We start from the raw sequence: 26181 nt of genomic DNA, 5'->3' as shown, positions 1-26181 counted from the left end.
CTTTGTGGTCTCCCATCACCACCTAGCACAATGGCTGGGACAAATTGGGTACTTAAATATTTATTGATTGAATTTGGAAAAAACAAAATATAAGAAAGCTGTACACAAAAGTAAGTATTATTTTAAAGGCAAGCCACTTCTCACTGGACTTCAGTTTCCTTGTTTATTAAATGAAGAGAATAGATGATTATGGAATCATAGATCAAGTGCTAAAAGAGGCATTAGGGGCATCCAAACTTCTCATTTTACAGTTGAGGAAACTGAGGCCCAAGTTTTAGTGACTTACCCAAGGTCACCCAGGTAGTAGACACGAGTACTGAGGTTTGGATCCAGGTCCTCTTAACTCGAGCCATTGCTCTTTCCCTGTAGTCCTTGCGTTCAAGATTCGAACATACAGAATGTCCTTAGGGTTATCCTAGGGGTACTGCAGGACTGCCTCCAAAGTCTGCCTCAGTTCTTCGAGGACATCCCTGACCCCTTCAAATTCTCTTTTTGGTGCCCCCACATGCCCCATGCTTCCTTGCTGTGCTAAAGTCATACCTGAATAGTTAAAACCCAAGGGCAAACAGCTATGCCCCTTCTTGTTTCCGATATCATCCCAGTCCTTCCTTAAGGATGGCTTGGAATGCTCCCTGCGTGTCTTAGGGAACTCTTTCCGCGTGGCTTAGGAAAGAAGCAGGACCTCTCTAGGGCACCAAGAAGGGATGGACCCAGAGGCCCAGAGATCGGGGTGTTTTCGCTTCCTACGCAGAAACAGTGACAGCATCTTAGGGTCGCACAAATCCGCCCCAATTCCCCCCACCCACAGCCCAACCCTCCCTCGAGGAGGAGGAGCCTTAGAGCTAGGCCTACTAGTTAAGAGGCCAACACACCCCCAACACACCCCCTGGCTTCCACAGCCAATCAGAGGAAGCTGCTTTCGGCCACACATTGCCTCTATAAACCACAGGCTCTGCATTCCCGGCAAGAGCGAGGGAGTGACGGTACTCGTGGGGAGGACTAAACGGCCAGGCCCCAGGAGCGCAGCACCAGAGAGAAGAGGGGAAAGGAAAAGAAAGGAGGAAAGAGACCTGAGGAAAGGAGAAAAGAAGAAAAAGAGGAGCAGGAAAAAGTACAGACAAGAATAGGGAGAGGAGCAGAGTGCAGGGGAGCGCTGCGCGCCCCAGCTTCCCGCTCTAGAACTCTGGGGACCCAAGCCCGAGCCGGAGCGCAGAGAGCAGTGGCAGCCTAGGTATCAGCGGCGGCGGCGTCGAAAGCGCACGGCCAGAAACATGGAGTCTGGCGGCAAGGTAAGACCGGCGGTTACGTCTAGTCCTCACTGAGAGCCCGAGGATCGTGCCGCTCTCCGACTCCCCCCACCCCCACCCCCCGCCCAACCCCTGGCCCCTGGCCCTGGGCTAGACGGGCAGCATGCTCTGCCGGTGATGCGGAGGGGAGGGGCTGTGCTGAGGCTCCCGGTGGCTTCCGGCCTCGCGGGCTCCCCGCTCCGAGTGCTCAGTAGACTCCTCCGGGGGCCGCTGAGGGCCCCGGAAGGCGCCGTGGGGTAGAGAGGAGGGGGCGTGGGGGCCTGTGCAGCAGGTGGTTGAGTCCCAGCCCGACAGGGTCCGGAGATCCGGGGCATCGCAGAGGGGAGCGTGGCGCGACGCCCCCAGCCCGGCCCAGCCGCGTGGTGTGTGCGTAGAAGGCCCTCCAGGGCTCTTGGAGCCCAATGGGAGCCGGTGCTGGGACCCGAATGTTCAGGAGGTGTCCTGGGGAGTGAGGACTAGGGTCTGGGGCCCAGGGAACCCCAAGCTAGAAAGAAGGGTACAGAGCGCGCGCCTTTCTCGATTACCCCGAAGTGTGGTGCCACTGTCCTGTCCCCGCCTCCCCAGACCGGTTAGGGATCAGCCCCGGGCGGGAATGTTCCTAGGGACGCTGCGTCCCTGGCCCAGCCTGGCGACCGAACTCCCTCCACTCCCGGGAAGCCACTGGTTTCGCCGCCAGGCCTCTGTGGGCACTATGGAGAGCTGAGGCTGTCATTCTGGGGTCGAGTCCTGGCTCTGCCTTTTTCCGGACTGTGACCATGAGAAAGTCGCTTCCTCTCTCTGGGCATCCGTTTTCTCGTATATGAAATAAGGGAGCTGAAGCAGATCTCGGGTTCTTTTCCTCTCTTCTGCTGTGTGATCTGCGCAGGGCGCAAGCGCGCCAAGTGAGGGCCGGCGGGTGGGCGAGAGCTGACACTAAACCTTGGAATGGAGGATTTTGCCTTGGAGTTAATCGTAGGCTAAGGAAAGAGACCTAGGGTTAGGTCGGGGCTCTGGTGATGTCAGTTAGCTAAACCAGCCCCATGAAAAGGCGTATCTGGCGGGTGGAGATTTACAAACTGATTTTAAGAAACCAAATTATAGTTGTGAAAGGGGAGGGAGCGTGCGTGGGAGAATGAACTAGCAGAGGAAGAGTCTTGATCTCGCATTCTCCCCTTCCCCCGAAGTTTCGGGAGGTGGCGGGAAGCTTGGGGACCCTCAGGTCCGTAGGGAACAAAAGAGTCCTACTGCGATTCCTAAGCGTGAGGCACTCTTCCATCTCAGACCTCGGTGGTCCAGATTCCTGACCAGCCAGACCGCTACTCCCTCCAGTCTGGGGTGGGGGTTGGGGGCGGAGGGGGCAGGGCCGCAGTGCCTAAGAGGAAAAGATGCTCCAAGACTCGGGTCCCAGTCTCGCGGGGAAATGACTCTTGGCTACTGTGACTATGTCGGGGAGGAGGAGGGAGAGGGGGAGGGGGCGGGGGCGGGGGCGGGCTGGAGTCGCACGTTCCACACGCACAGAGCTTTCTCACTAGGGCTGGCCTCTCCTTAGTAGAGCCCTCCCGGGGCCCCTTTTCTCCGTCGTCCCTCCCCCTCCTCCTTCCCCTCCTGAGCTCTGAAGCTGCCGGAAATCGGGGTGAGGGGCTAGAGGGGAGGAGCTTCCCAGAAGCTTCTCCGCATTGGCCAGAGAGGCCGAGCCCCCACTCCCATCTCTAGCTCCTGCCCAGATGCTGAACTTGAAGGGGGTGGGGAGCCTTTGCAAACCCAGACATCCCCAGGGCTGGGGTGGTCCCTCTTGAGAAGGAATCCGGGCCCAGAGAGGCAGGGACACACCCCACCTCCCCAACCCTATCCTCCTCTTGCTTCTTGTCAGATGGACTGGAAAGATACAAAAAGGAGAAAGTTGAAGGCTGAGTGAGTTCTAGCTTCCTGGCAAAGGGGAAAGGGGGATGGGAGAAAAGGAGGGAACCAGCTTCTTATCTCTTTTCTCTTCCTCTAAGACCAAACCAGATACAGCTCAGGCTAGGTGGGCAGCAGGAGGGGCTTCTGGGTGGCCAAAATGTCTGTCTTTGGCTAGCCAAGACCAGGATTCTATCAGATTGAACTCCATCCACCTCCCACCCATCTCTGGGAGAGCACTCCCCACCAACAAGAGTGGCTTAGCTTTTCCTAGGGATACCCAGACAAATCTACCCTTTTAGATAATTTCATTACTCTAACTGGTTCATACACTTCATCTCCAAATGAATCACTTCCCCTTCCCCTCTCTTTTCAGTGAAAGAGAAGGGGAATTTGGCACTGAGAAACCCCCTTAGTCAGGAACAAACTACTGCTGGGGCATATCACTAATGGGGCATATCATTAAGTTCACAGTATTGCTAGTGGAGGGAATGTTGGACTTGTAGACAGAAGACCCCAAGTTGCCTATCTTTGCACCTTACTGACAATATGCCCTTAGGCATAACTTCTGAGGTTTCCTCATCTGTAAAATGAAGGGAATGAGATCCAGTGCTAGCTAAACTATCTTCCAGCTCTTAACATTTTGTGATTTTATTTTATTTTTTTTTAACATACTGGAGGAATTACAGGCTCTGGGGAAGGCACAAGGTTGGAATTAGAACCAAGATTTTAATGCAGATTCAGTGCTTTTTTTCTCCTTTCCCCAAGCAGCCTCTCACTCTACAATGCTGCCTCTCTGTACTATGTTCTGTGTTCTCTTTGTGTTTCTGCATACATCAAGGACTGAATAAGGTTATAATGCCTCTCCCTTCCTCAGTCCATAGGCTCTTAATTTAGGATCAGAAGGAAACTCAAAGATCCAATCCCTTCATTTTACAAATGAGAAAACTGAGGCCCTTTAAAGAGGTGATTTAAGTGTCAGAGCCAGGATTTGAAAAGAACCTTTGACTCCAAACCGAGACCTTTTTCTCACTGTCATCCTTCTTTAAATCTCTAAACTTGAGGGCTGCTTTCAAATCAAGATTCTAGAGAAGCATAAAAAAGTAAATAGGAAAGAAATCACAAGGGATTCAATAAGGTTAAACATTTACATTTCTTTATCCCGAAGATGATACTTGTAACTCCCCAAAATTTTGTCATTATTAGGGAGTTAGAAGAAATATTACATAGGCATTAGGCATGGGATGTGAGTTTATTATGATTTTTTAAAAAATTAAAGAGGTGAAAATGATGACCAAAAGGCTCAAAAGAAAGAGCATTTACCATGAAAGGTAAGATTAGGAGTGGAGATGGTAGGCAAGGCTTGAACCTTACACTCAATAGAACATGTCAGAGGTAAATAATATGCAAACTCAGTTGGATATAGGGAAGTAAGAGGGAAATTTAAAATAAGGGAGGAGCTCTGATTAAAAGGATTAAGAAAGGCACTGGTCAGAAGCAACAAATTTTTGAGGAAACACTGGGTAAAAATATAAGAAAAGGATAATAAAGAGAAGGGGGAAAATACATAGTAGTCATAAGTGAATGGAATTAACACCTATAAAACAGAAGTAAATAGCAGAATTTATTAAAAACCAGATTCCAACAATATGTTTATAAGAAACACCCTTGAAACAGACACACATAGAGTAAAAATAGAGACCAGAGCAGAATCTATTAAAAGTGGGTAGCAAATCATGATCTCAGAAAAAAACAAAAATAGTCTTTAAAAAAAAAGAAGCATTATCTCTTATTACCATTAAATAGATATCTGTATCAAACAACATCACATCCAAATTCTTACAGGAAAAATTAAAGAGTCCCAGGAAGAAATTGGTAAAATCATACTATTGGAGGATTTTAACTTTCTCCTTAAAATGAAATAAGTCTAACAACAAAATAAACAAAAAATAAGTTGAGATTAATAGAATTTTTGAAAAGTTAACTGATAAGACTTCTGGCAAAAACTGAAAGGGGATAGAAAATACACCTTTTTCTCAGCAATACACGGCACACAAAAGCTGGCCATTATTAATTAGGGCATAAAAACTTCATATCCAAATGCAGAAAAAGCAAAATATTGTGCATCCTTTTCAGACCATCATGCAATAAAAAATTGTATTTAGCAAAAGGCTGTGGAAACAGATAAAAAAAATTCATTATAAACTAAATCTTTAATTTATAAATTAAGAATTTTTCCATGGTTCCATAATTCCTGTTCTTTCCCATCCCCTCCTCCCACCCCTCTTGTAGCCAGTTCTCAATTCCACTAGGTTTTTCATATGTCATTGATCATATTCCATATTATTGATATTTGCACTAGGGTGAGTCTACATCCCCAATCATATCCCCATCGACCCATGTGATAGAGCAATTGTTTTTCTTCTCTGAGAAACTAAATAATCTTAACACTAATGAATGGGTCAAAAACAAATCATAGAAACAATCAGTAATTTTGTCAGAAAGAATGGCAACAATGAGGCAACATACCAAAATTTATGGATTGTTGCAGTACTAAGGAGAATTGATATCTCTGAAGGCTTACATCAATAAAATGTAGAGTAACAAAAAACTTGAAAAAGAACAAATATCCTCAAACACCAAATTGGAAATCCTGAAAAACAGAGGAGACAAAGGAGAGATTAATAAAATCAAAAGTAAGAAAACCATTGTTGAACTAACAAATAAAAGTAGGAGCTGGTTTTATGGAAAAAAACCCAAACTATTGGTTAATTTGACTTTTTTTTTTTAAGTAAAAAATTTAAGAACTTGTCTAAGAAATTGAAGGGAGCAGATCCAATCCTGATATGGCAACATCCCCCAGAATCCTCCACTGAACTAAGGGATGAAACCAGACCTTTAGACAGTGGGCCCACTGGTGCATCCTGATTTAATAGTTACTAAAAAAAACTTAGGACTCTGAGGAAATGTACCCCTCTAGAGGTTGGGAAAGGGGAGGAGAGGGGAGAGATGCCTCTTACCTGGAGTTCAGATAATTTAACCAGACTTCTACAAGAACTGCTTAGATGGGGATCTGGCTCTGTGTGTCCAGAAAAGCCAAGGTCTTCAGTACAGAAACTTAGCTGGCAGAATCTGTTGGAGGAGGACTATTTTTCATAAATATTCTTTTTAACTTGAACTGTTAGTACCAGAGAAGCTGGTGCTAACCCTAAGACAAGAACTCCCTTGTTTCTTCCTGGTATTTGGCTATACTTGGGTGCTTTTCCAGGGAGTAGGAATCAAATTGATATCAGCTATTATTGGATTTAAGAGACTAGGGTTCCTGCCTCAGCTGTGTGACTTTATCTATACCAGTTTCTCACTCTGAACACCTTTCTCCATCTATAAAGTAAGGGTTGCCTTGTCTCCTTCATCTGGTGGCTCTGGGAATCAAATTATCTATATAATCTGTTATATAGAAATATTGCATATGATTAAAACATTACATATATAATTATAATCTGTTATAGAGAAGGAAAGGGCTTTAGAGAGAAATTATCCTGTCCAAACCCTTCATTTTAGAGAAAAGGAACTTGAAACCTAGAGAAGAAATCAAACATTTATTGGGAATGGGAAGGGAACCCCAAGATCTTGAATACCTAGAGGCCTGGCATTCTGGGAATTTAGCCTGTTTGACCTAGTAAATTATTTCATGTTCTCTGCTGGGAAAATTCTCTCCTGTCCAATTTCCCTGAAAGCCACTTACATCCTTACTGATTGCCTTCCTCGACCTCCTTGTGCCCGATAAGGGAGAAAGAGAAGGCTATATATAATCTTAGATCCAAGCTACTCTTTTGACAACACCAGAGGCTAACTGCTACCATTTACTGAGAGTCACTCAATCAATACTTAGAACCTCAAAAGGTCATAAAAATGCCATTGCTGGGAGAAACCTTAGAACTACATTGTCAGAATACACAGGGTTAGGACTGGGAGGGACCTGAGAACACTCAGTGTGAGCCCTGTGGAAAGATCTTATTTAGAATATAGAATGTTAGATTCCCTGGAAGAATTTTAGAGCCATTTGGATTCTCTTCCTTCCCTGATATAGGTTATATCAGTGCTTTACATGGCTTTTCTTTAAGTATATAGTAGCTTTAGCAGAGACAAAGGGTCTCAGCTGAGAGAACTCTTTAAGATCATAGAATATGAGGCCTGGGAGGGAAGGGACTTAAGAGTTGTTCTAAGAAACTTCACCACAGAGACTTGTAGACTCCAGAAAGGATCATCATCTAGACCACTCGATTTACAGATGGGGAAACTGAGGTCATGAGAAAAGGCAATAACTTGAGGTCAACCAGTAAATATCTTAGGCATCTCTTGAATCCCCTTTTTCTTCCCCTTGCTCCCCTCCCCTTCATCTTCTATTCCCACAAGACTTAGCTTGCTACTACCACTCCCCACACGGTTCACAGCCTGCTATCAAAGAAGAAAGATGGAAAGAAATGGACCCTGAAACAAAAGTTAGCCATTTCCAGGCTCAATGTAAAAAATGTGGCCTTGTGCCCACCCATCCAGTGCCTGCCTGGGACCAGGTTCTGTTCACCCCATGCCTTGGGTCAGTTCCAAATGCTTATTAATCAGATTTAACTGCAGCAGAATCCAGCCTTTACCAAGACACCACCTGGTCACGAGGCTTGAGCCCCTTTCTTGGATGCTGGGGGAGAATAAAAGGAAAGGGAGCCAATGAAATGAACTAGGGGATACTGGGCTGGGAATGAACCCAGTCCTGGCACCGGGGGAAGGAAAAAAAGAAAACCTGGCCCCTAGAGTCAGTGTAGCTGGTACACTGTTAACAAATAGAATCTCTAGCTTTCCTTGGACTCCTACATGGCACTGAGCATCTAGAGATGTTCCTCCTGCCTCAGTGAAAACCTTTAACTCCTTAACTCCTATCTCATCTAATAGTCATCTTTGGGAAGTTTTTCTCTTTTGATCCTCCTGACAATCCAGTGAATAAGGAAATTAAGGTAAACTCCAGTCTCTAATGAAAACTATTAGGTGCCGGAGGCTAAATTTGATAAATAAGATCTTCCTGACTCCAGGTCCTACCTCTCCTTTATATGAGAATCTATATTCATTGATCTAGAGTATAGAGAAAGGAGTCCTCCCAAACCATACAGTCCTGGGGCCTTTAAAAAGATTCCTATTTATGCAAACTCATTTTACACAAGAAATTCCAAAGGAGAGCCCTTTGTGCTAGCCCTGAAGACAAATTTCTGTATCTCAGTAGCTTCTGAGGCCCAGAGAAAAGTATCTGGAAACAGTGTTTGGCCTAAGGTTCCCTGCCTGCTTCCCAGGGACCTGGACCCAGGATGAGACCATCACCCTGGAGCAGAGGTATTCTTCAGAGCTAACCCTGAAGCCTAACACCAGAATCTAGAAGGCAAACTATGATTTCAGGATAATGAGAACCTAACACCAGAGGCCACCTTAAGGGCATCCCAAGTATAGGATGTCTGCCCTAAAGGGTCAACTCATGACTCAGAGGCTTTCTGATAGATTAAATTATGGACTGCTTTCCCTCGGAATGAGGAAGCCTGGGACTTTGTCCTGCATCTGCCACATGCTTGACCCTTCTCTCTCTTTGAGCCTCATTTCCTCATCTGGGTTGGACCAAATGCCCTTCCAGCTCCAACATTATGCAGTAAAACACTTCTTACAAATCCAGGAAGAAAAGGAGAAATAGAGACAGAGTCAGTCTATTTGGACCCTCCCCAGACTCACATATTTACTAAAAAGCTAATCCCACATCATCTATCCCTGTCTTAGAACTTTTCAAGGCAAGGGCCAGAGGGAGATTGCTGATAAACCTCAGCTCTAGACTCGCCAGAATCACGAAAAAGCAACTTGACTCCAAGACCCAGAACTAGGGAAAACTGGGAATGGCCAGGTGGAATTAGGGTTAATGTTTATATAGGATTTCTATCTAAGGAAAACATTTCTAAGGATTCCAGGTGCCCAACAATGGAGCAGTAACCTTCTCATTACTGGAGGTTCTCCTGTAAAAAGGCATGCATCATGCTTCAGATGGGAGTTGGACTAGGAACCCTTTGAAAATTCCCTTCTAGTTTGGGGGATTCTGTGATTCCTATCCTCAAGGAGAGAAAAGGCAGGACCTGAGCTTGGCCTTGAACCTGATATTCTGATCTGGTTACGTCATGGTTGTGTAGAATTGAGGCAGACATGGGCAGGGAAGGCTAGGGACTGTAATAACTTAGTTTGGCAGTCTTTGAAGTTTCACAATAAGATGTTTTATCACTGCTTTACAGGTTCAGAAATAGAAAAATGATTGGCCCAAGGTCACACAGAACAGAAATAGCCCTCCTGCTAAGACCAAACCTTTTCTTTTGTGTCTGAGGCCACATTTGAACCCAGGACCTCCTGACATCAGGCCTCCAGCTCTATCCACTTTTGCTACCCTAGCTTGCTCCTTGTAAGACCAAGGCTTGCAGTGATCTTTTCTACCTCACCAGATTGCTGCCCTATGACTGGGCCAATGATACTTGCTACTTACCTCCTCCCCACTGTTCCTGCTCCCCAAAGAATTGCTCCCCTGGGAAACAGTTTGCTTTTCATATATTTCTAGGGATGAACAGACTAGTTCAGTTCCATCCAGTTCCTATCTCCTTCTTTCCTCTACCCCCTCCCTCTAAATGCAGGTTGTTAAGGTTATCAGCCAGAGCTAATAAAATTTAACCCAGCACTCCAAGTTGATAACCTTTCCTGGCAAGTTATCTACCTTCCCCAGTGACTTGGGGCAAGTCATTTCTTCCCTAGGCATCAGTTTTCTTATCTGTGAAATGGACATTAATGCTACTTGCTCCTGCTTGCCTCAGAAAGGTTTTTATCAAATACAATGCCTGGGAAAATGCTAGACAGAGTAATGTGATTTCTTATTGTCCTCATTTACTTCTGGAGAGACACCTTGCTTTACAGGCTAGCTCAAATCTGCTGTTTCAAAACCCCAGAGACTGTCTTCTAATCTGTCAAGCTAGTATTTATCTACAATTTCTTTTCTGTAGCCCAGCCCCTGTCCTCTGGGAGTTTGGGAGATAAAACCTACATAACATAAGAACAATTACTGGCAGATTGTTTGATACCGATTGCTACTCTGAGCTGCTCAGAGGATCAAAGGAGGGCTGGTTGCCCATTTGAGGCCTTTAGGGAGGGTTTCCTGGAGGACTTGGAGCTGAGCTCCAATGGACCTAGAGCAGGAAGGGACATCAGAACCATCTAGTCCAGCCCCTTTGTTTTTACAGGTGAGGAGGCTGTCCCAGAAAGACTATCTTCTTGCCAGTGGCCAGGGTGACACAAAGTAAGGGATAGGAACCCAGGTCCACAAACCCAAATCCATGTGAAGTAGGCTATTTCCCCATTTTACAGATAAGGAAGTTGAGGAAAACATCAGGCTTAGTGACTTGCTCAGGATCACACAGTGATCAAGTACCTAAATTTGGGTTCAAGATCTTCCTGACTCTTGCCTGACTAGACCTTTTAGGTGTTCCTTAATAGAGAGGGAAGCAGTCAGGAGCTTCAGGTTTTTTCCCCAGGTAGCATAGATTTTTGGAGTCAGGGTATATGAATTCATAGTCCATCCCTCCTCCATGGGCCCCAGTTTCCTCATCTGCAAAATCCAGCTAAAAAACCTATGATTCCTCTTGAGGATTAAGAAGAAGAGAGGTATGATAAAGAAGATGCTGACCCTTAATGACTGTGGATAAAAGTTTCTAGGGGCCTCAGTTTCCTCATCTGTAAAAATGGGACCCTTCCTAAAGAGGGTGTTATCCCTCTTTTACGAATGAGGAAACCCTCAACTCAGAAAAAGTAACTGTTATTAGTTTCAGTATCAAGGGTCTGAAGTCGGAGCACTCAGTCTAGCACCTTTTCCACTAGTATGTTTCTCTGCCTCAGCTTCTCAGCTCTAAAAGCTTCTCAGTTCACCCCAGTCTAGGAAAAGAAATATTTTAGGTTTTGGGGAGATTAAAAATCCAGCCCTTTTATTTTGTAAGTTTATGGGCACCTAGGTAGCTCAGGGCATGGAGAGCCAAGTCTGGAGGCAGAAGGTTGGGCTCCAAATTTGGCCTCCCAGATTTGAACTAGAAATGTGACCCTGGGCGAGTCACTTAACACCACCCCACCCCACCCCCCATTGCCTAGCCCTTATTACTCTTCTGCCTTGGAACCAACACCTAGTAAGGTAAAGTTCCTGAGGAGTAAATGACTCAGGAGTGGCAGGAGAGATTGAACTGAGAAGTGAGGGGAGCCCTGGGGCGAACACAAGCAGATCTCCCGGCCCTTGTTACTCTGCCAACAGTTAAATGAAAACTGACCTCTCTTCATACTTTACCAGCTTTGTTTTCCATCCCAGAAATTTCTCCAGAAAGATGACAGCTACAGCAATACCCAAGCTGTGTGTCCCTAAGCTCAGGGAGTCCCCATAGCTCCCCTCTCCTTCTCCCCCATCTCCCTTCTTCCCTCCTTCCCTCTCGTTTGGGTCTTCACCCAAGAACTTCACTTACCCTCCATGAGGGACTCCAGGATTCTGGGCTTTTGGGGGATGATGTCAAACAAGGGACCCACCATGCTAGTGTAGCTTACATTCTACTTAAGGGGTTACAATGGAAGCCTCGCATGATTTATTGAGGAAGGCGAGAGAAAGAGCCCTGCCAAATGGGAGGAGAGGGTCAGGAAAGACTTCCTGTAGGAGTAACTCCTGGAACTGAGCCTTGAAGGAAGAGAAATGGGCTTTTAAGAGGTGGCGGTTACGGAAGAAAGAGTCCCTTCCAGGTTATGGGGGAGGGGAGGGGAGAGCAGGGTGTTCACAGGCTTGCAAGTCTGGGGAATGAGGAGTCCTGCGATTTGGCCCGAACAGCAAGTGCACAAAGGAGAATAATGTGAAAATAAAAGTCAAGACTTGGGCTGGGAGGCCTCTCTCCTTCCCGACCAGCTTGCTCCTCTCTCTTGTACAAATGGGGGTTAGGGGGAGACACCCCCTGCCTACTGTCCCTGCCTTACCACTCTTAACATCCAGCCAGGCTTATCCAACAGATAAGCGCTTAGCACATTGCCTTATACACAGTAGGCATTTATGCTCCATGTATAGGATGGGGAGTATCTCTGGTCTTCATGGTTGGGGGTGGAGAGAGGGAGAAAATTTGGAACCGAAAATAAAAATGAAAAAGAAAATAAATTTCTCTTCTCTTCTCTCTCTCCCGGTTCCTCCATCTTGTACCTCAGGTAGTATTTGCTCTGTATCCATAACTAAGAATACAAATATGTGAGGGATAGTCAGTCGCTATATCTGTTCTAACAGTCTTTTTCCCCAAAGGAGATCTGAATACAACCCAGAACCTCATGGCTTCTCCGTCTGCTTCTCTCCCTACAGCAGGTCACGGCCTGCCTCATGCTGGCTGTGGGCAGTGCCGTACTGGGTTCCCTACAGTTTGGCTACAACACTGGAGTCATCAATGCCCCGCAGAAGGTAAGCACTATCCCAGCACCATCACTTCCTCCACCCTATTGCCCCCAGAGCCTCCCCCAACACATTATCCTTTGAAACCCCCAGGATGGTCAGTTCTCAGTTTCAGATCTCTCTCCCCCACATAGAGGCATCCTGAGAGCGCCCCCAGAGCCGCAGAAGGGAAATGGTCAGTGCCCAGGGCCAGTCTGTGTTGTTTGGAATGTGGGTGCCTACCAGGGCCAACACCCTCTGCGAGGGAGGCAGGTCACAAGCAAAGCCTGGGATGCTGAGTCATCTTCCATTAGCAAAGAGGATCTTCAACAGGAGGTGACAGAAAAGAAGTTCAAACTAGTTCACTCAACCTCTGTTAAGCACCTGGCACTGCTTGGAATCTGAACCAGCATTTAGGAAAAAAACAAGGTCTTTGCCATCACGAGTCTACGGTCCAGGAAGGGGATTAGACACGCAGTCAGGCAACTGTACTAGGCAATATTAGATGATAGGAAGTCCCAGGGAAGGACATTTTGGGGAGGGAGGTCATTATTATTATTAGAGGACCTGGGAAGGCTCAGAGGGGACCTCAAGGCTTCTAATCCAGGCCCCCAGAGGAAGTAGTGTTTGAGTTCAGCCTTAAAAGGCCACTGGTAATTCACTGGAGTAACTGGCCAATAGGGTGGGTTCGGTTTAGCTTGAGTATAAAGTGCAGGAGGAAAGAGGATGAGACAGAAAGGAGAATAGTACCAGATCATGGAAGATCTTGAATGCCAGGCAGAGAAGCTGGGGTTTTACTGACTAGGCAATAGGGATGCCCTGAGAGCTTTTCAGCAGAGGACCGACCTGACTAGCTTCAGGGATATGGAAGATTAGACTGGTAGATAGTAGAGGAATGATTCATCCAGGACAGGGAGAAGTATTAGGAGGAATTGTCTTGGACCAGGCTAGGGTGGAGGGCCTGTACTGTGTCGCTGGTCTAGGTACTAGAGCACATTTCTAGCCTTGCTAGGGGTTAGGAATAGTTTCTCTGGGAAACACCAGTACTTTCTAGAAGCCTGAGAAGTGGGAAGATGGATTCATCTCTGATGCGTGAAGTTGGGTACCTAAATATCATAGCAAGAAAAATAACTTGAATTTCTATAGTACCATAAAGTTTATGTCAGTCCTTGAAATAAATCTATAAGGTAGGTAGTACAAGTATTTTTTGCTCTTTTTTATAGAAAAGGAAACTGACTTTTAACCCGGTGATTTGGCAATTGTTATTCAACTAATTGTTGGATTGTGACTTCAGATTTGGTTAGGTTTCTGCTACTCCACCCTTTTCTCTAGATCAATTACTTTCAAGGAACACGCTAATCAGAGAGGGCATTTTCTTAAATATGTGCCACAGCCCCTCTGATCTGGAACCTGGCTGAAAATTAGGAAGTAAATTAGGAATTTTGACATAGATATTCCAAAGTCCATCGATTCACTCATCCAGCATTTGCTGTTTGCTGAAACCTTTACAGGGTTATCTGTGTGTCTCCCACCTCTGTCCCAGAACAATTTGAACCATACGACTTAACTTTCTTTTCAGACGTGGGCGTTGCCTCAAAGGCAAACTTTAGAATAGCAATAATTGGCACTCATCTATAACAATCTGGAAGAATTAAGGTTCAGAGAGTAATTTGGCTCATAATCACATGCCAAATTAAGAATAAGAGATGGGATTTGCACTCAGGACTTGCAGTCTCTAGCAACCTGGTTGGGGGGTGGGAATCACTTGCAAAGTGAGTATTTCAAAATCATTGGTTTCATTGAGCCTGGCTTTGTCAGCAGCCAGCATCCCTAATACAACTAGGGAGTTCAAATCCCATCTTGGACATTTACTAGCTATTTGGCTCAGGCCAAATAACTTAGGACAGCTAGGTGGCACAGTGAATAGAAAGCACTGAATTAAAATCCAGCCTCAAGCAGCTATGGGACCCTGGGCAAGTCATGTAATTCTGTTTGCCTCAGTTTCTCATCTGTAAAAAAAAATGAGCTAGAGAAGAAAATGACAAACCATTTGCCAAGAAAATCTCAAAATGGAGTCATGAGGTGTCAGACTTAGGGACTAAAATGACTGAGCAACAGCAATGGCCCTAGGCAAGTCATTTAACTTCCCTTTGTTTCTTTATCTGTACAATGGAGGGTCTGCCCTTTACCAAAAGGTGTTGCAAGCACAGGCAGGTTTGTCTCCAGCCCAAGCCTCCTGCCCTACCTGAGATGACCTTGCACAGAGACTAGCTTAACCTGCCCTGATTCCTTCAAGGGACTAAAGGAAGGCCAATGGGAAGGAAGGGAGGGCCAGACCCCCATTTCTGATGGCCATTCCCTCGGAATCTGAAAGAGCACCGAGCTCACTTAGACTAACTAACTAAAAGTTCTCCATCTGGCAAACACACCAATAGAGAGGGGTCAGAGTTATGGACCACATCCTGGTAGAAATCTTAGTAGGCAACTGACCATAAGAGCCTGGAGATTCTTGGGTAGAATAGGGCTCGGTGGAGGAGACATCACAGCAGAGGAGAAGGGAGTCAGTGGTTGCACATTTAGCAAAGGTCTAGAAGAAGAAGGACAAAGAAAAAGGCCAGTGTTTTGGTAAATAGAAGTCAGTGGAGTGGCAGGGACAGAAGCCAGATTGTAGAGGAAGAAAAATGAGATGAATGCTGCACTCCTCCCAGATTTTATGACTGAGTAGTCAGGACATAGACTCACCTCCCATCCCCCAAGGCAGCGTGGTATCATGGATGGAACACAGGAGTGCCAGGACACCTGGGTTAGCCCCTGCTCTACTACTAACTCTATATAATCTGGCCAAGTCTTTTTTTTTTTTTTTTGGCAAGGTTCTCTGTTTAATGAAGTGATAGGGTGAAGACAGGCTCCAAGACCCCTTTCAGCTCTAAGGGTCAAAGATGGCAGGAAAAGGGTCCTGTATTATACATTCTGACTCCAAAGCTAAAAAATCTTCCCAAGTGCAGGTTTGCCAGTTTCTGGAGGTGCCCAGAGCAAGGAGCCCAGGACCTGCCTGCCTCCCTTCTCCCACTCCCATCAAGAGAAGGGGCAAATAGGGGGCATTGAGAGCCAGGTCCAGAGAAGGGAGGTCAAGACACTTTCCTAGCTGTGTGGCCCTGGGCAAGTCACTTAATTCCCATTGCCCTTATCATTCTTCTGCCTTGTAACCAATAGACCGTATTTGATTCCAAGACTGAAGCTAAGAGTTGAGAGAGAGCATATTTTTCTGCATCCCACTCCTACAGGAATGCTTATTGAGGCACTGGGGTTAGCATGGAGATGGTGGCTATCTTTGAAGGGCCTTCATCAAGGGAATGATTTGTATTGCTGGTTCTCCTTGGTTCCCCCAGAGCTAACAAAGGAGTAAAGGGTGGAAGTTCCAAAGAGGAGAATTTAGGCAAAATTCCTAACAAGTAGAGCTATTCCTAACAGAATGGGCTGCCTCTAGAGGTTGTGAGTTTTCTGGCAAAAGCTGGATGATTTGCCAGATACTTTGGGTGGGGGGAAGGGACCACGATTCTTGTTTAGATTTTATACTGGTTGGATAAATGGAGGAAAAGGCCCTTCCAACTCTAGACTTGACACTGAAGCCTCAGTTTAGTCATCTGTGAGATTGTACTAACTCCAAATGGTCTCACTTAGCTAAAAGCTTCCCCTGTCCAAGTGAAGCTCTGAGAAGATTTGCTTCCTTTAGTTGCTGGAGACTGGAGTCCAAGGATCTAAATTCAGATCTAACACTCCCTACTTAGTATGATCTTGGGCAAATCCCTCTGTGTCTATAGGACTTATTTTTCTTTCCTATGAAACAAAAGGGGTTGAAGTAGATGGCCTTGGAAATCCCTTCCAGCTTGATCTAAGATGCTAAATCTTAGAGTAGTTCTAACCCCATTGCTAAAACAGCGAAGTGACTCAGTGGATAAAAATGCCAGGCCTGAAGGTAGGAAGATTCACTTCACCTTCAGTTTAAAGCCAGCCTCAAGACACTTACCAGTTGTGTGACCCTGGGCAAGTCATTTAATCCTCTATGCCTCAGTTTCCTACAAAACAAGCTGGAAAACCACTCCAATATCTTTGCCAAGAAAACCCTAAATGGGCTCACAGAGTCAGACATGACTGAACATCATCACTATTGCTCTCTGTCCCTTAAACTCCTAGGATGGCTGGTTCCTCTGATCCCAGTTATTTAGTGAGACATGGCTCAGCTAGACTTGTTTATCTGACTTCCAAGGCCACTATGGATTAGGAAAAAAAATAGATTTCAGTCTTTGAGCCTAGCCCTTTGAGAGGCAGTGTTCATATTAGAGGAAGAGGAAGAAAGATAGGAGAGTGAAGTATAACAGTTGAGATGTGGAAAAGAAATTGCAAAGAGGGAATCCCTAAAGCTTATGGGACTATTCAGTGTAAAGGCAAAAACAGCCTCAGGAGCATGCCTTCATATACATTCCCCACCACTTCTAAATTTAGTCCACATTAGCATTATTTCTCCATCACTTACTGAACAACAACAAAAAAAATCAAAGCTTGATTTCCCTGCCTGCTACAGGTAGGATTAAGCTGGCTCCAGGATAGCCAGCTCTCCATGCCTTCTGTCTGGGAATGGCTTCCAACCTAAGCCATTTTTTAAAATTTCTATTTAACAAACTGAATCATTCTCTGGGAACAGCATTTAGGTGATTTTAAGGGATGCTGGGAAGAGGCATCACTGGGATAGGCCTGCCTCTCACCCTCCTCTTGGCCTTGTCCTATTGATTGGGATGAAGGAAGAAAACAGGCCAAGAGCTGGGAGCAGTGGGTTTATACCGAAAGGAATAGAATGCCTCTTCCAACTCTGTGATTCTTAATATTGAACCTCTAGCCAGTCTTCTCCCCTATCCAAGAAGGATAGGTTCAAATCTAGCTTCAGACAGTGACCCTGGCCAAGTAAGTTAACCCCCTCTGCTGAGCCCTTACCTCTCTTCTACCTTGGAACCAATACACAATATTTATCCTAAGATGGAAGGTAACGGTTTAAAAAATAATAGTAATAATTGAGAATAAGGGACAGTTGTTGAGTTCAAGAGCCCATCCTTGGCTAGTGAGGAGGCTGCATTATGAGCTCCTTCAAGGAGAAGAAATAACCCCAGGATCTTGCTGCTAGAATATTAGACTTGTCTGATCCTGAGGAGATTTAGTGATCTCCAGTCTGTCCCTCACTAGAAAGATGGAGAAATAAAGAGGTCCTTTGGTGCAGTAGAGGTGGTCTAGATGCCCCCTCCTCCAAAGGTTCCCAGCACTGCTCCCCTTTGTCCGTTCAGTGCCAAGACCTGCAAAAAGAGGTGGGTGGTGTTTGTATGAGAGATTTCCTGAACAGGTGAAGAATTGGTGAGCCACCTCCCAGTTCCAGCCCTAGGAAGGAGCAGGCACCAGGCCATGGTTTCTAGCCCTGACCAGACCAGGCCAGTGCTAAGAAATCTGGCTTAATGCCTTGGTCAAATGGATAAGCATTTATTCATAACTCTAGCCTGAAGGAGCTTAGAGACTCTTTCATTCCTGCCTTGTGCCTCATCTTCCCCATATCTGAGAAGAGAAGAATGATGGCCAACTGGGGCTAACTCAGCTGTGGCCCGAGCCTCTCCACCTTGCTCAGATCCATGAGGTTCTGCCTCCCCAACCCTTATCCCAAGTGCACCAAGGAGAAGGTAGCATTTGTGCCCTCTGCCTTCATTTTTTTAAAAAAAAACTCTTATCTTCCGTCTTTGGATCAATACTCAGTATCCATTCCAAAGCAGAAGAGGTAAGGGCTAGGCAGTTGGGGTGGAGTGACTTGTCCAGGGTCGCACAGCTAAGAAGTGTCTGGGGTCACATCAGAAACCAGGCTCTCCCTTGTTATAAGGGAAAGGAGAAATGGCTTGTAGGCCTCCTCACTGTGGGTTACCAAGAGCCTGGGTATCTCACCTCTACCAAGACAAACCAGCAAGACTGTCCACCTATTTCACCATCCACTGAGCTGCCCAGCGGCGCCCCTTTCACTCTTCAAGTCTGTGCCACCCTCTGCTTTGCCTCAAGAATCAGCTCCAGCTAACCCCAAGCCCCAGGATGGCTGGCTGAGTCGTATCTGTGTGTACACTTGTGTGCCCGTCATACCCTCCTGTCGTCAGGACAGAGCCAGGCACCACCTCCTGCATACCACACTGGCCGTTCCTGCCAAATGCTTTCTGCTAGCCTGGCCTCCTCTCACCTGGCTTGGTGGGACACCTGGCCGCCGGGGAGGAGCATAGCTTTCTCTGTTTGCATTTCCTGGAATCTTTGTTCTTCCTTGTTCTGCATCCACTCCCGCACCCCCTCCCCCTCTGCCTTCAAACCATTCCCCATCCCCCAGCTCAAAGCTTGGGTTCTCCAGCCTTGGAGGAGGCTGGATTGGTGGGTGTGAGTTGGCATATCGGGAAAGAGGAAGGGTTTGCAACCTCGGCTCCCACGTCATTCCAGGCCATGAACTCACACTCACGCTGACACACACACATACATTCTCACACTCTCACACTCACTCTCTCCTTTTCCTCCCACCCCTCACTCCTGGCCTTGGGGGGGCCCCATCTGGATGGAAGAACCTGTCTTTCTACATTACCTCTCAGCTGGGCTGACAAAGCTGCCTTCATTGCCAAAGCCCAGGCGCTGGGTGGAGCTAACCTGAGCTCTGGCAGCTTAATTAAATACCTAGCCTAGAAGCCCTGCACCAGGGGGCTCAGAAGGAAGACTTCCCAGGGCCCCAGCTCTGCTCCCAGGCCAGACATTGCCACCACAAACAAGAAAGGCTCCCAGGACTTCTCTACCATTGCTCCCTGTATCTCAGCCCCCGTTCTTCAGGACAAGCTCACTGATTGAAGTAGTCTGATAATAGGATATCAGCCATGTGGCTCAGACCATCAAAAAAAGAGGTGGGGGTGACTGACTGATGTTTTCTTCACAGGTGATAGAGGAATTTTACAATAGGACCTGGGTGTCTCGATACAATGAACCCATCCCAACCGCCACCCTGACCACTTTGTGGTCCCTCTCCGTGGCCATCTTCTCCGTGGGTGGTATGATCGGCTCCTTCTCTGTGGGTCTCTTTGTCAACCGTTTTGGCCGGTAAGAAAATAAAATCTACCTAAGCCCCGCTCCTTCTATCCCTGGCCTCAGAGAAACCCATCTGCCCTTCTATTGACGCTTCCCAATGACTTCTCCCGCTCCATACAATTTTCCCTTGTGACCTAGTAATAGCAGAGGAAAATGATGACTCAGCTATGACCTACAATGTATTACTCATTCCCCACCTATGTGCCAACACCTCTCTTGAAGAGCCATTCCCTCTGCCCTGGACCCACCCCCATCCCCACTCCTACCCTTACCCATACCCCTACCCTGCCATCCACCCCACCAATAACCCAGACCCCCGGTCTCTTGTCTCCCAGGCGGAACTCCATGCTAATGATGAACGTTCTGGCCTTTCTTGCTTGTGTGCTCATGGGCTTTTCCAAAATGGCCCAGTCCTTTGAGATGCTCATCTTGGGACGCTTCATTATTGGCTTGTACTGTGGCCTCACTACAGGCTTTGTGCCCATGTATGTTGGGGAGGTGTCCCCTACAGCCCTACGTGGAGCCTTGGGCACCCTTCACCAGCTAGGCATCGTCATTGGCATCCTCATTGCCCAGGTAAGTCCATCTTGGCTGGGGTTACCTCTTTCCTATCCTTGCATCTCTCCTAAACCCTAGAGCCAGGTAGTCATTGCTAAAGTCTAATCTGAACCCTTCAGCTCCATTTCAATGCTCTTGTCCTCCATAGACTTGAAAGCATCACTCCGATCCCTTACTCCAAACAACAAGGGCTATAGGAATCCTGTGGGCTGGGACTAGTCAGTAAGAACTTCCTGAAAGTGGCACTTGGGCTGGGCCTTAAAATTAAGAACAAATTTGGATGAAAACCTAAGTAGGTAGCTTAAGCCTGAGCAAAGCTTGAGAGTTAGGATGTGTTCCATGTTCCTCACCTGATCGTCCCTTTAAATCTGGATTCTTGTTTCTCCTAGGTGTTCGGCCTGGACTCCATCATGGGTAATGAAGAATTGTGGCCCCTTCTCTTGGGCTTCATCTTCATCCCATCCTTGATCCAGTGTGCCCTGCTGCCCTTCTGTCCTGAGAGCCCCCGCTTCCTGCTCATCAACCGCAATGAAGAGAATAAGGCCAAGAGTGGTCAGTAGCCATCTGCTATCATCTTTCTACTCTTCCAGCCCCCCTGTCCCTGCTCAGGTCCTCACAGCTTTATTCTTACCTCCTAGTGCTGAAGAAACTTCGAGGAACCACTGATGTGAGTAGTGACCTTCAGGAGATGAAGGAGGAAAGCCGGCAGATGATGCGGGAGAAGAAAGTGACCATCCTGGAGTTGTTCCGATCACCCATGTACCGGCAGCCGGTCCTCATTGCCGTGGTGCTCCAGCTGTCCCAGCAGCTATCTGGGATCAATGCTGTGAGTGTCCCCCATCTTGAACACATAGTAGCTAGACTCAGACCTCTTTCCCAGACTTTTTTGAAGGGCCTTAAATGGTACCATGAGCCCAACACCCAACAATGCACATGAATTTGCTGAACTGCAAACCCAACCTGAGCAGACAAGGTTCAAATTAAACTGAAACCTGGCCCCTTCCTTTACTCTTTGGCCATTATTTCCACACCCTGCTGTGTAGAGGTAAAGGATTACAATGGAAGATTTGAATGCCCCCATCCCTCTACATGGCTGCCCTTTGCTTTTCAGGTCTTCTATTACTCCACCAGCATCTTTGAGAAGTCTGGAGTGGAAAAACCAGTCTACGCCACCATTGGTTCTGGGGTGGTCAACACGGCATTCACTGTTGTGTCGGTAAGTTCCCAGCCCAGAACATCCTCAGGACCTTTCTGACCCAGGGTTGGCCCTACATTCTGTTCCCCAATGGATATTTCTAGAAGTCTTGCTTGTTTCAAGAAGGAATCCTCCCTCATCCCTCTCCTTCCCCATCTTCCCAGGCCCAGCACAAACCCCCCCACCCCCACCCCCCATCCACAACACCAAATGATAGTGACAGCACAGGAAGCCGTGTTGTCCTCCTGCAGAATTTGGGGATCTTGTACTTGGGATTATTGGCCCTTTTGGTCTGGGAGGGGAGTCAAGGGCTATGGCTGATGTAGAATGTTAGAAGTAGGATAGGGTCTGGGCAGACAGGCTGAAGGGAGATTGTTCTGATACCTCTATTTTGTCTGAAGCTATTTGTGGTGGAGCGGGCTGGACGGCGAACTTTGCACCTCATTGGCCTAGGGGGCATGGCAGGATGTGCTGTGCTCATGACGATCGCGCTGGCCCTGCTGGTGAGTTAAGCACTGCCTACAACTGGGGAGACGTGGAGCCCCAAGATGCTAATATTCAAATCCCAGGTCAGGGATATTATAAGGATATTATATGCCCTGTTACAGATTATGGAGGGACCTCTAGAATAGACCTACAGAATATCCAAGATTCTATGGGTTTCAAGTGGCAGAACTCAGGTTCTTCTGATTGGCAAGGATTCCCCAACCCACAGATAGCAAGAGTCCTTCCCATGTCCTCCATCTCAAAAGGATGGAGATCCAGAAAGGCTGAGCTTTCTGCCATGGAGCCTGAACCTTGTGTTGGCTGAACCTTGTCCCCAACTGGTCCTTGAGGTAGGGTTTGAAAAGATGCAGTTAAGTTCACAAGGATACTACCCTCCCACTTCCCACATGGCTAAGGACCATGGAGAAGGCATGGAGGTGTATGGAAGATATCTTCTTCCTAATCACAACATTGGGCTTAGACTGCCTCAGGATCAGACATCCCTTTTATAGTGAGTCTGGGAACATGACTGGGAATGGTGAATAGGAATGAAACGTCCTAACCCTGCTGGGTTTTGGGGCTTTGGGGAGGTCAGTCTCTGCAAGGTCTCCTGGCTTAAGGGAACCTTTGGTGTGGCGATCTGGTGAGACCCTTTTTCCCTCTTCTCTTGAATAGGACCGGCTCCCTTGGATGTCCTACATAAGTATTGTGGCTATCTTTGGCTTTGTGGCTTTCTTTGAGATTGGCCCTGGCCCCATCCCCTGGTTCATCGTTGCTGAGCTTTTCAGCCAGGGTCCTCGCCCAGCTGCCTTTGCTGTGGCTGGCTTGTCCAACTGGTCCTCCAACTTTATTGTCGGAATGTGCTTCCAGTATGTAGAGGTGAGTCCTATGCCCTGTCACTCCCCAATCTCCTGCCATAACCCCAGGCATCTTTATTCTCTTCAAATCTATGACTGCATTCAGTCTTCCCATAACCTAGAACTAAGACCAAGAGAAGGACCTTGGCTTAGAGTGACCCACAGAACTCGATTTCTCTGACCACCTGGGCAGCCAGGTTAGTCTCTGGTCTCATCTAGTCTTCAAAGATGACTTTGAGTAGATGTTCCTGCCCAGGACAGGTTGATGAGCACCAGTCGTGGCTACCCTCTTGACCTGATACTCCTTCCTCCTCCCAAGGCCAGGCCTCTCACAGACATCCTTTTGTGTTTTTCAGCAACTGTGTGGTCCCTACGTCTTCATCATATTCACTGTGCTCCTCGTCCTCTTCTTCATCTTTACCTACTTCAAAGTCCCTGAGACAAGAGGCCGGACCTTTGATGAAATTGCCTCTGGCTTCCGGCAAGGGGGAGCTAGCCAGAGTGACAAAACACCTGATGAGTTCCACAGCCTGGGAGCTGACTCCCAAGTGTGAGAAGTGGAGCAGAGATCATTTGTCCCTTGGCCACGGGCTTGCCTGCTGGACCTCCTGAGCCCCAGGACTCCCTTCTCTTCCCCATCCCTCCCTGGCCCTCCCTGGTCTCACCATCATGGACAAGAATGGGGTTTCTCCCCGACAACCCTCCTGCCCTGGATCTTCAAGCAGATAGAGCCAGAGACATTGGCCAAGGACAAGCTGGGGCTGGAGCTCTCTGCTTCAGATTGTGTGCAAGAGGAAAAAAAATCAGAGCTGAATCTTTAGCAAACATTTTTTTAAAAAACTTTTAAAATTTTTTTAAAAATTAAAGTCAGCCTGAGTTCCCCACCCCAGCTGGGCCACTATGGGACATGCAGACCAGAGTATCTGTGGCAGGGGGGTGGAGAAGGCATTTACAGACCATTTTCTTTCCTCTCCACTACACTAATCTATAGAGCTGGATCTACAACCAAGGAAAGACACTAACCCAGCATTGAGTTCCCCACTCCCCTGCTGCAGCCTCCTTCTAGCCAAACCCTTTCTCCCTCATCGTGGGATATATTTGTTCCCCACCCCAACCCCTAGGAGAAGCTCTGCCCAAGGAGTGGCTGGACACGAAGCCTGGGGAGCCAGGGATATGTTGGGAGGAGAGGGACAACCGGCTCCTGAGGCCATCATCTTGCCACCAGCAGCCTCAAGCCCAGGAGCTGGTTGCCAAATGGAATCTTTTACAGAGGGGTGACCAATAGAACCAGTTTTCCAAGGATGATGACAGTAATATGGTTGATACTCCCTCAGAAACATGGCTATGTTTCTGTGCAGCCTGCTGTGTATAGATCAGAAGATATTTATATATATTATATATATTTTGTTTGTTGATGTTAATAGCAGTTAAGTTATAGCTTATCTGATGAACAGGACATGTAAATACCCTGCACTTGCATTCTCCAGCATCTAAACATGAAAGGTGCACTTATTATATAAAGCCTAATTTCTACATTGGCTGTCTCTCCATCCATCAGTCCCGATTTTTCCACAGGAGCTTTCTTTTTATTCTAGCATTGATTCCCTTGCTGTAGGTGATTGACTCATGAAAACTTGTCTGATATGGACAAATCATTTTCATTTCTTTAGGCCTCAGTCCTCATTGCCCCTGGAGGTCCCTTTCTGCCATAGCTATGTTCCTTTCAACTCATTCTATCAATCTATGTGATCCTTCATACCTAGATGGGGAAAAGCAGGACCAGAGCCCATGGCAGAATGTTGGAAAAGAGCTTAGGAGCCATCTAATCAGAATCTGAACAGGAATCCTCCAGGCTCCATATTACCTCATTCTCTAATCAACTGGCTATGGGATTGGGCACCAAGAGGAAGCTAGGGGAAAGGAAGAAAAGAGAAGGGGGAGAGAACTGATTTTTAATCCATAGAAATAATTATGGACAAGGGGCAGATTTCCAGGTATACTGGAAAGAGTATAAAAGCATATGGAGTCAGAAAGGGAGCTGGGCCCCTTTTCAGCCTAAGTCTTCTGATCCTTTCCATCCCTTAAAATAATTTGGTTCAGGAAGCCGAAGATCATAGTAAAATGATTAAAACAGAATTTGAATCCAGATTCTCCTGACTCCAAATCCAGGCCTTTTCCACTAGATTTGCCCACCTTATAATTGCTATCTGTTCCACTCTAATCTCCCCTGGGATCTGGCTGAGATGTATCTTCAAGTATTTGGGCAGAGAATTAGCAAAGCCCTTTTCAATCCAGTCTTAAATGGTCTAATTCTTCATGTTCATTTTCTCATCTAGGAGAGGGATGTGGGGCAGTAAGAGTATGTGACCCCAGGGAAATGAAGCCCGTGTTGGGGAAGGCATATCTATCTTATCTCCCTGCCAGATAAGGGATTGCCTTGTTTTTATGATGTACTTAACTTGTGAAAGTACAAAAGTGCTTTCCTTGAAACAGTCCTGTGACTACATTTATAGAAGTTTGAGGATTAAGAGGTAGATGTGACTTCAGTTCAAACCAGAGAGGAGCACACTCCCATCAAATAAAGGTCCAGAAAGATCATTGAGTTGGCAGGGGCTTCAGAGGTCATTTAGCCCAAATCCCTCATTTTTACAAATGAAGAAAGGAGGCCCAGGGAAGTTCTTTACCAGTTCAATTAATGATTGACTGTAGCTGGCTTTACTGTTCCCACTTTCTATCAACCCCAAGTCTTGGATCCTCTTGGCATGATCTGATTCTTCCAAAGACCCTCTTAGGATCATCACTAGGCTTATGGCTTCCATTCTTATTGAGCTTTACAGGATTCAAAGGTCTTACAGGGAGGTCCCATGTATGCCCCCATGTGCAAAGGTTAACACACAGGAGTAGCTTGGTGGCTTCATGCAAAAAGCCCTGAGCTTAGTCAAATCTTGCCTCAGATCCTTACTACCTCCCTGACCTCAGGCAAGTCGCTTAACTTTATGCCTCAGTTTGTCCACCTGAATAATCAGCATAAAACTCCTAGGCTTGTGAGGCTGCTAAAGAATAGGTAAAGCGTTCTGAAAACTTTTAAGCGCCATAAAAGCGTTAGTCTTACTAAGAAAGAGGAGAGGGAATTCAACCCCGTGACCATGCCGTCACCCAGCCCTGCCTGGGAGCTACAATTTCTAGTGGGAGACCTGAGCGGAACTCGGGCTCAGGTCAGCTTCCCACGTGGAGCCGGAAATGGGTGGCCTGACCCGTAATACCCAACAACTAACT

At 46.8% G+C, this 26181-nt stretch overlaps 1 protein-coding gene across 1 annotated transcript; it reads left to right on the top strand.

Moving 5' to 3' along the window:
- Positions 1-884: 884 nt before the first annotated feature.
- On the top strand, positions 885-24440 carry SLC2A1 (solute carrier family 2 member 1). The gene is made up of 10 exons (XM_007492962.3): positions 885-1289; positions 12610-12705; positions 19661-19821; positions 20145-20385; positions 20757-20919; positions 21006-21193; positions 21479-21583; positions 21964-22065; positions 22724-22927; positions 23262-24440. The coding sequence occupies exons 1-10, from the start codon at positions 1272-1274 to the stop codon at positions 23457-23459; spliced, it is 1476 nt and encodes a 491-aa protein (XP_007493024.1). The 5' UTR covers positions 885-1271; the 3' UTR covers positions 23460-24440.
- Positions 24441-26181: the final 1741 nt, after the last annotated feature.

The sequence above is a fragment of the Monodelphis domestica genome, chromosome 4 (genome assembly GCF_027887165.1).
Source record: "Monodelphis domestica isolate mMonDom1 chromosome 4, mMonDom1.pri, whole genome shotgun sequence".
NCBI classification, from domain to species: Eukaryota; Metazoa; Chordata; class Mammalia; order Didelphimorphia; family Didelphidae; genus Monodelphis; species Monodelphis domestica.
Note: the sequence above shows the minus strand (reverse complement) of the source record. Positions and strands in the feature narration are given on the sequence as shown.

What these genes read in the sequence shown, in the direction of transcription:
- SLC2A1 (XM_007492962.3), top strand. An exon ending in TCATCAATGCCCCGCAGAAG is followed by an intron (nt 12,706 to 19,660) that starts GTAAGCACTATC and finishes TTTTCTTCACAG; the next exon opens with GTGATAGAGGAATTTTACAA. An exon ending in TGTGCTTCCAGTATGTAGAG is followed by an intron (nt 22,928 to 23,261) that starts GTGAGTCCTATG and finishes TGTGTTTTTCAG; the next exon opens with CAACTGTGTGGTCCCTACGT.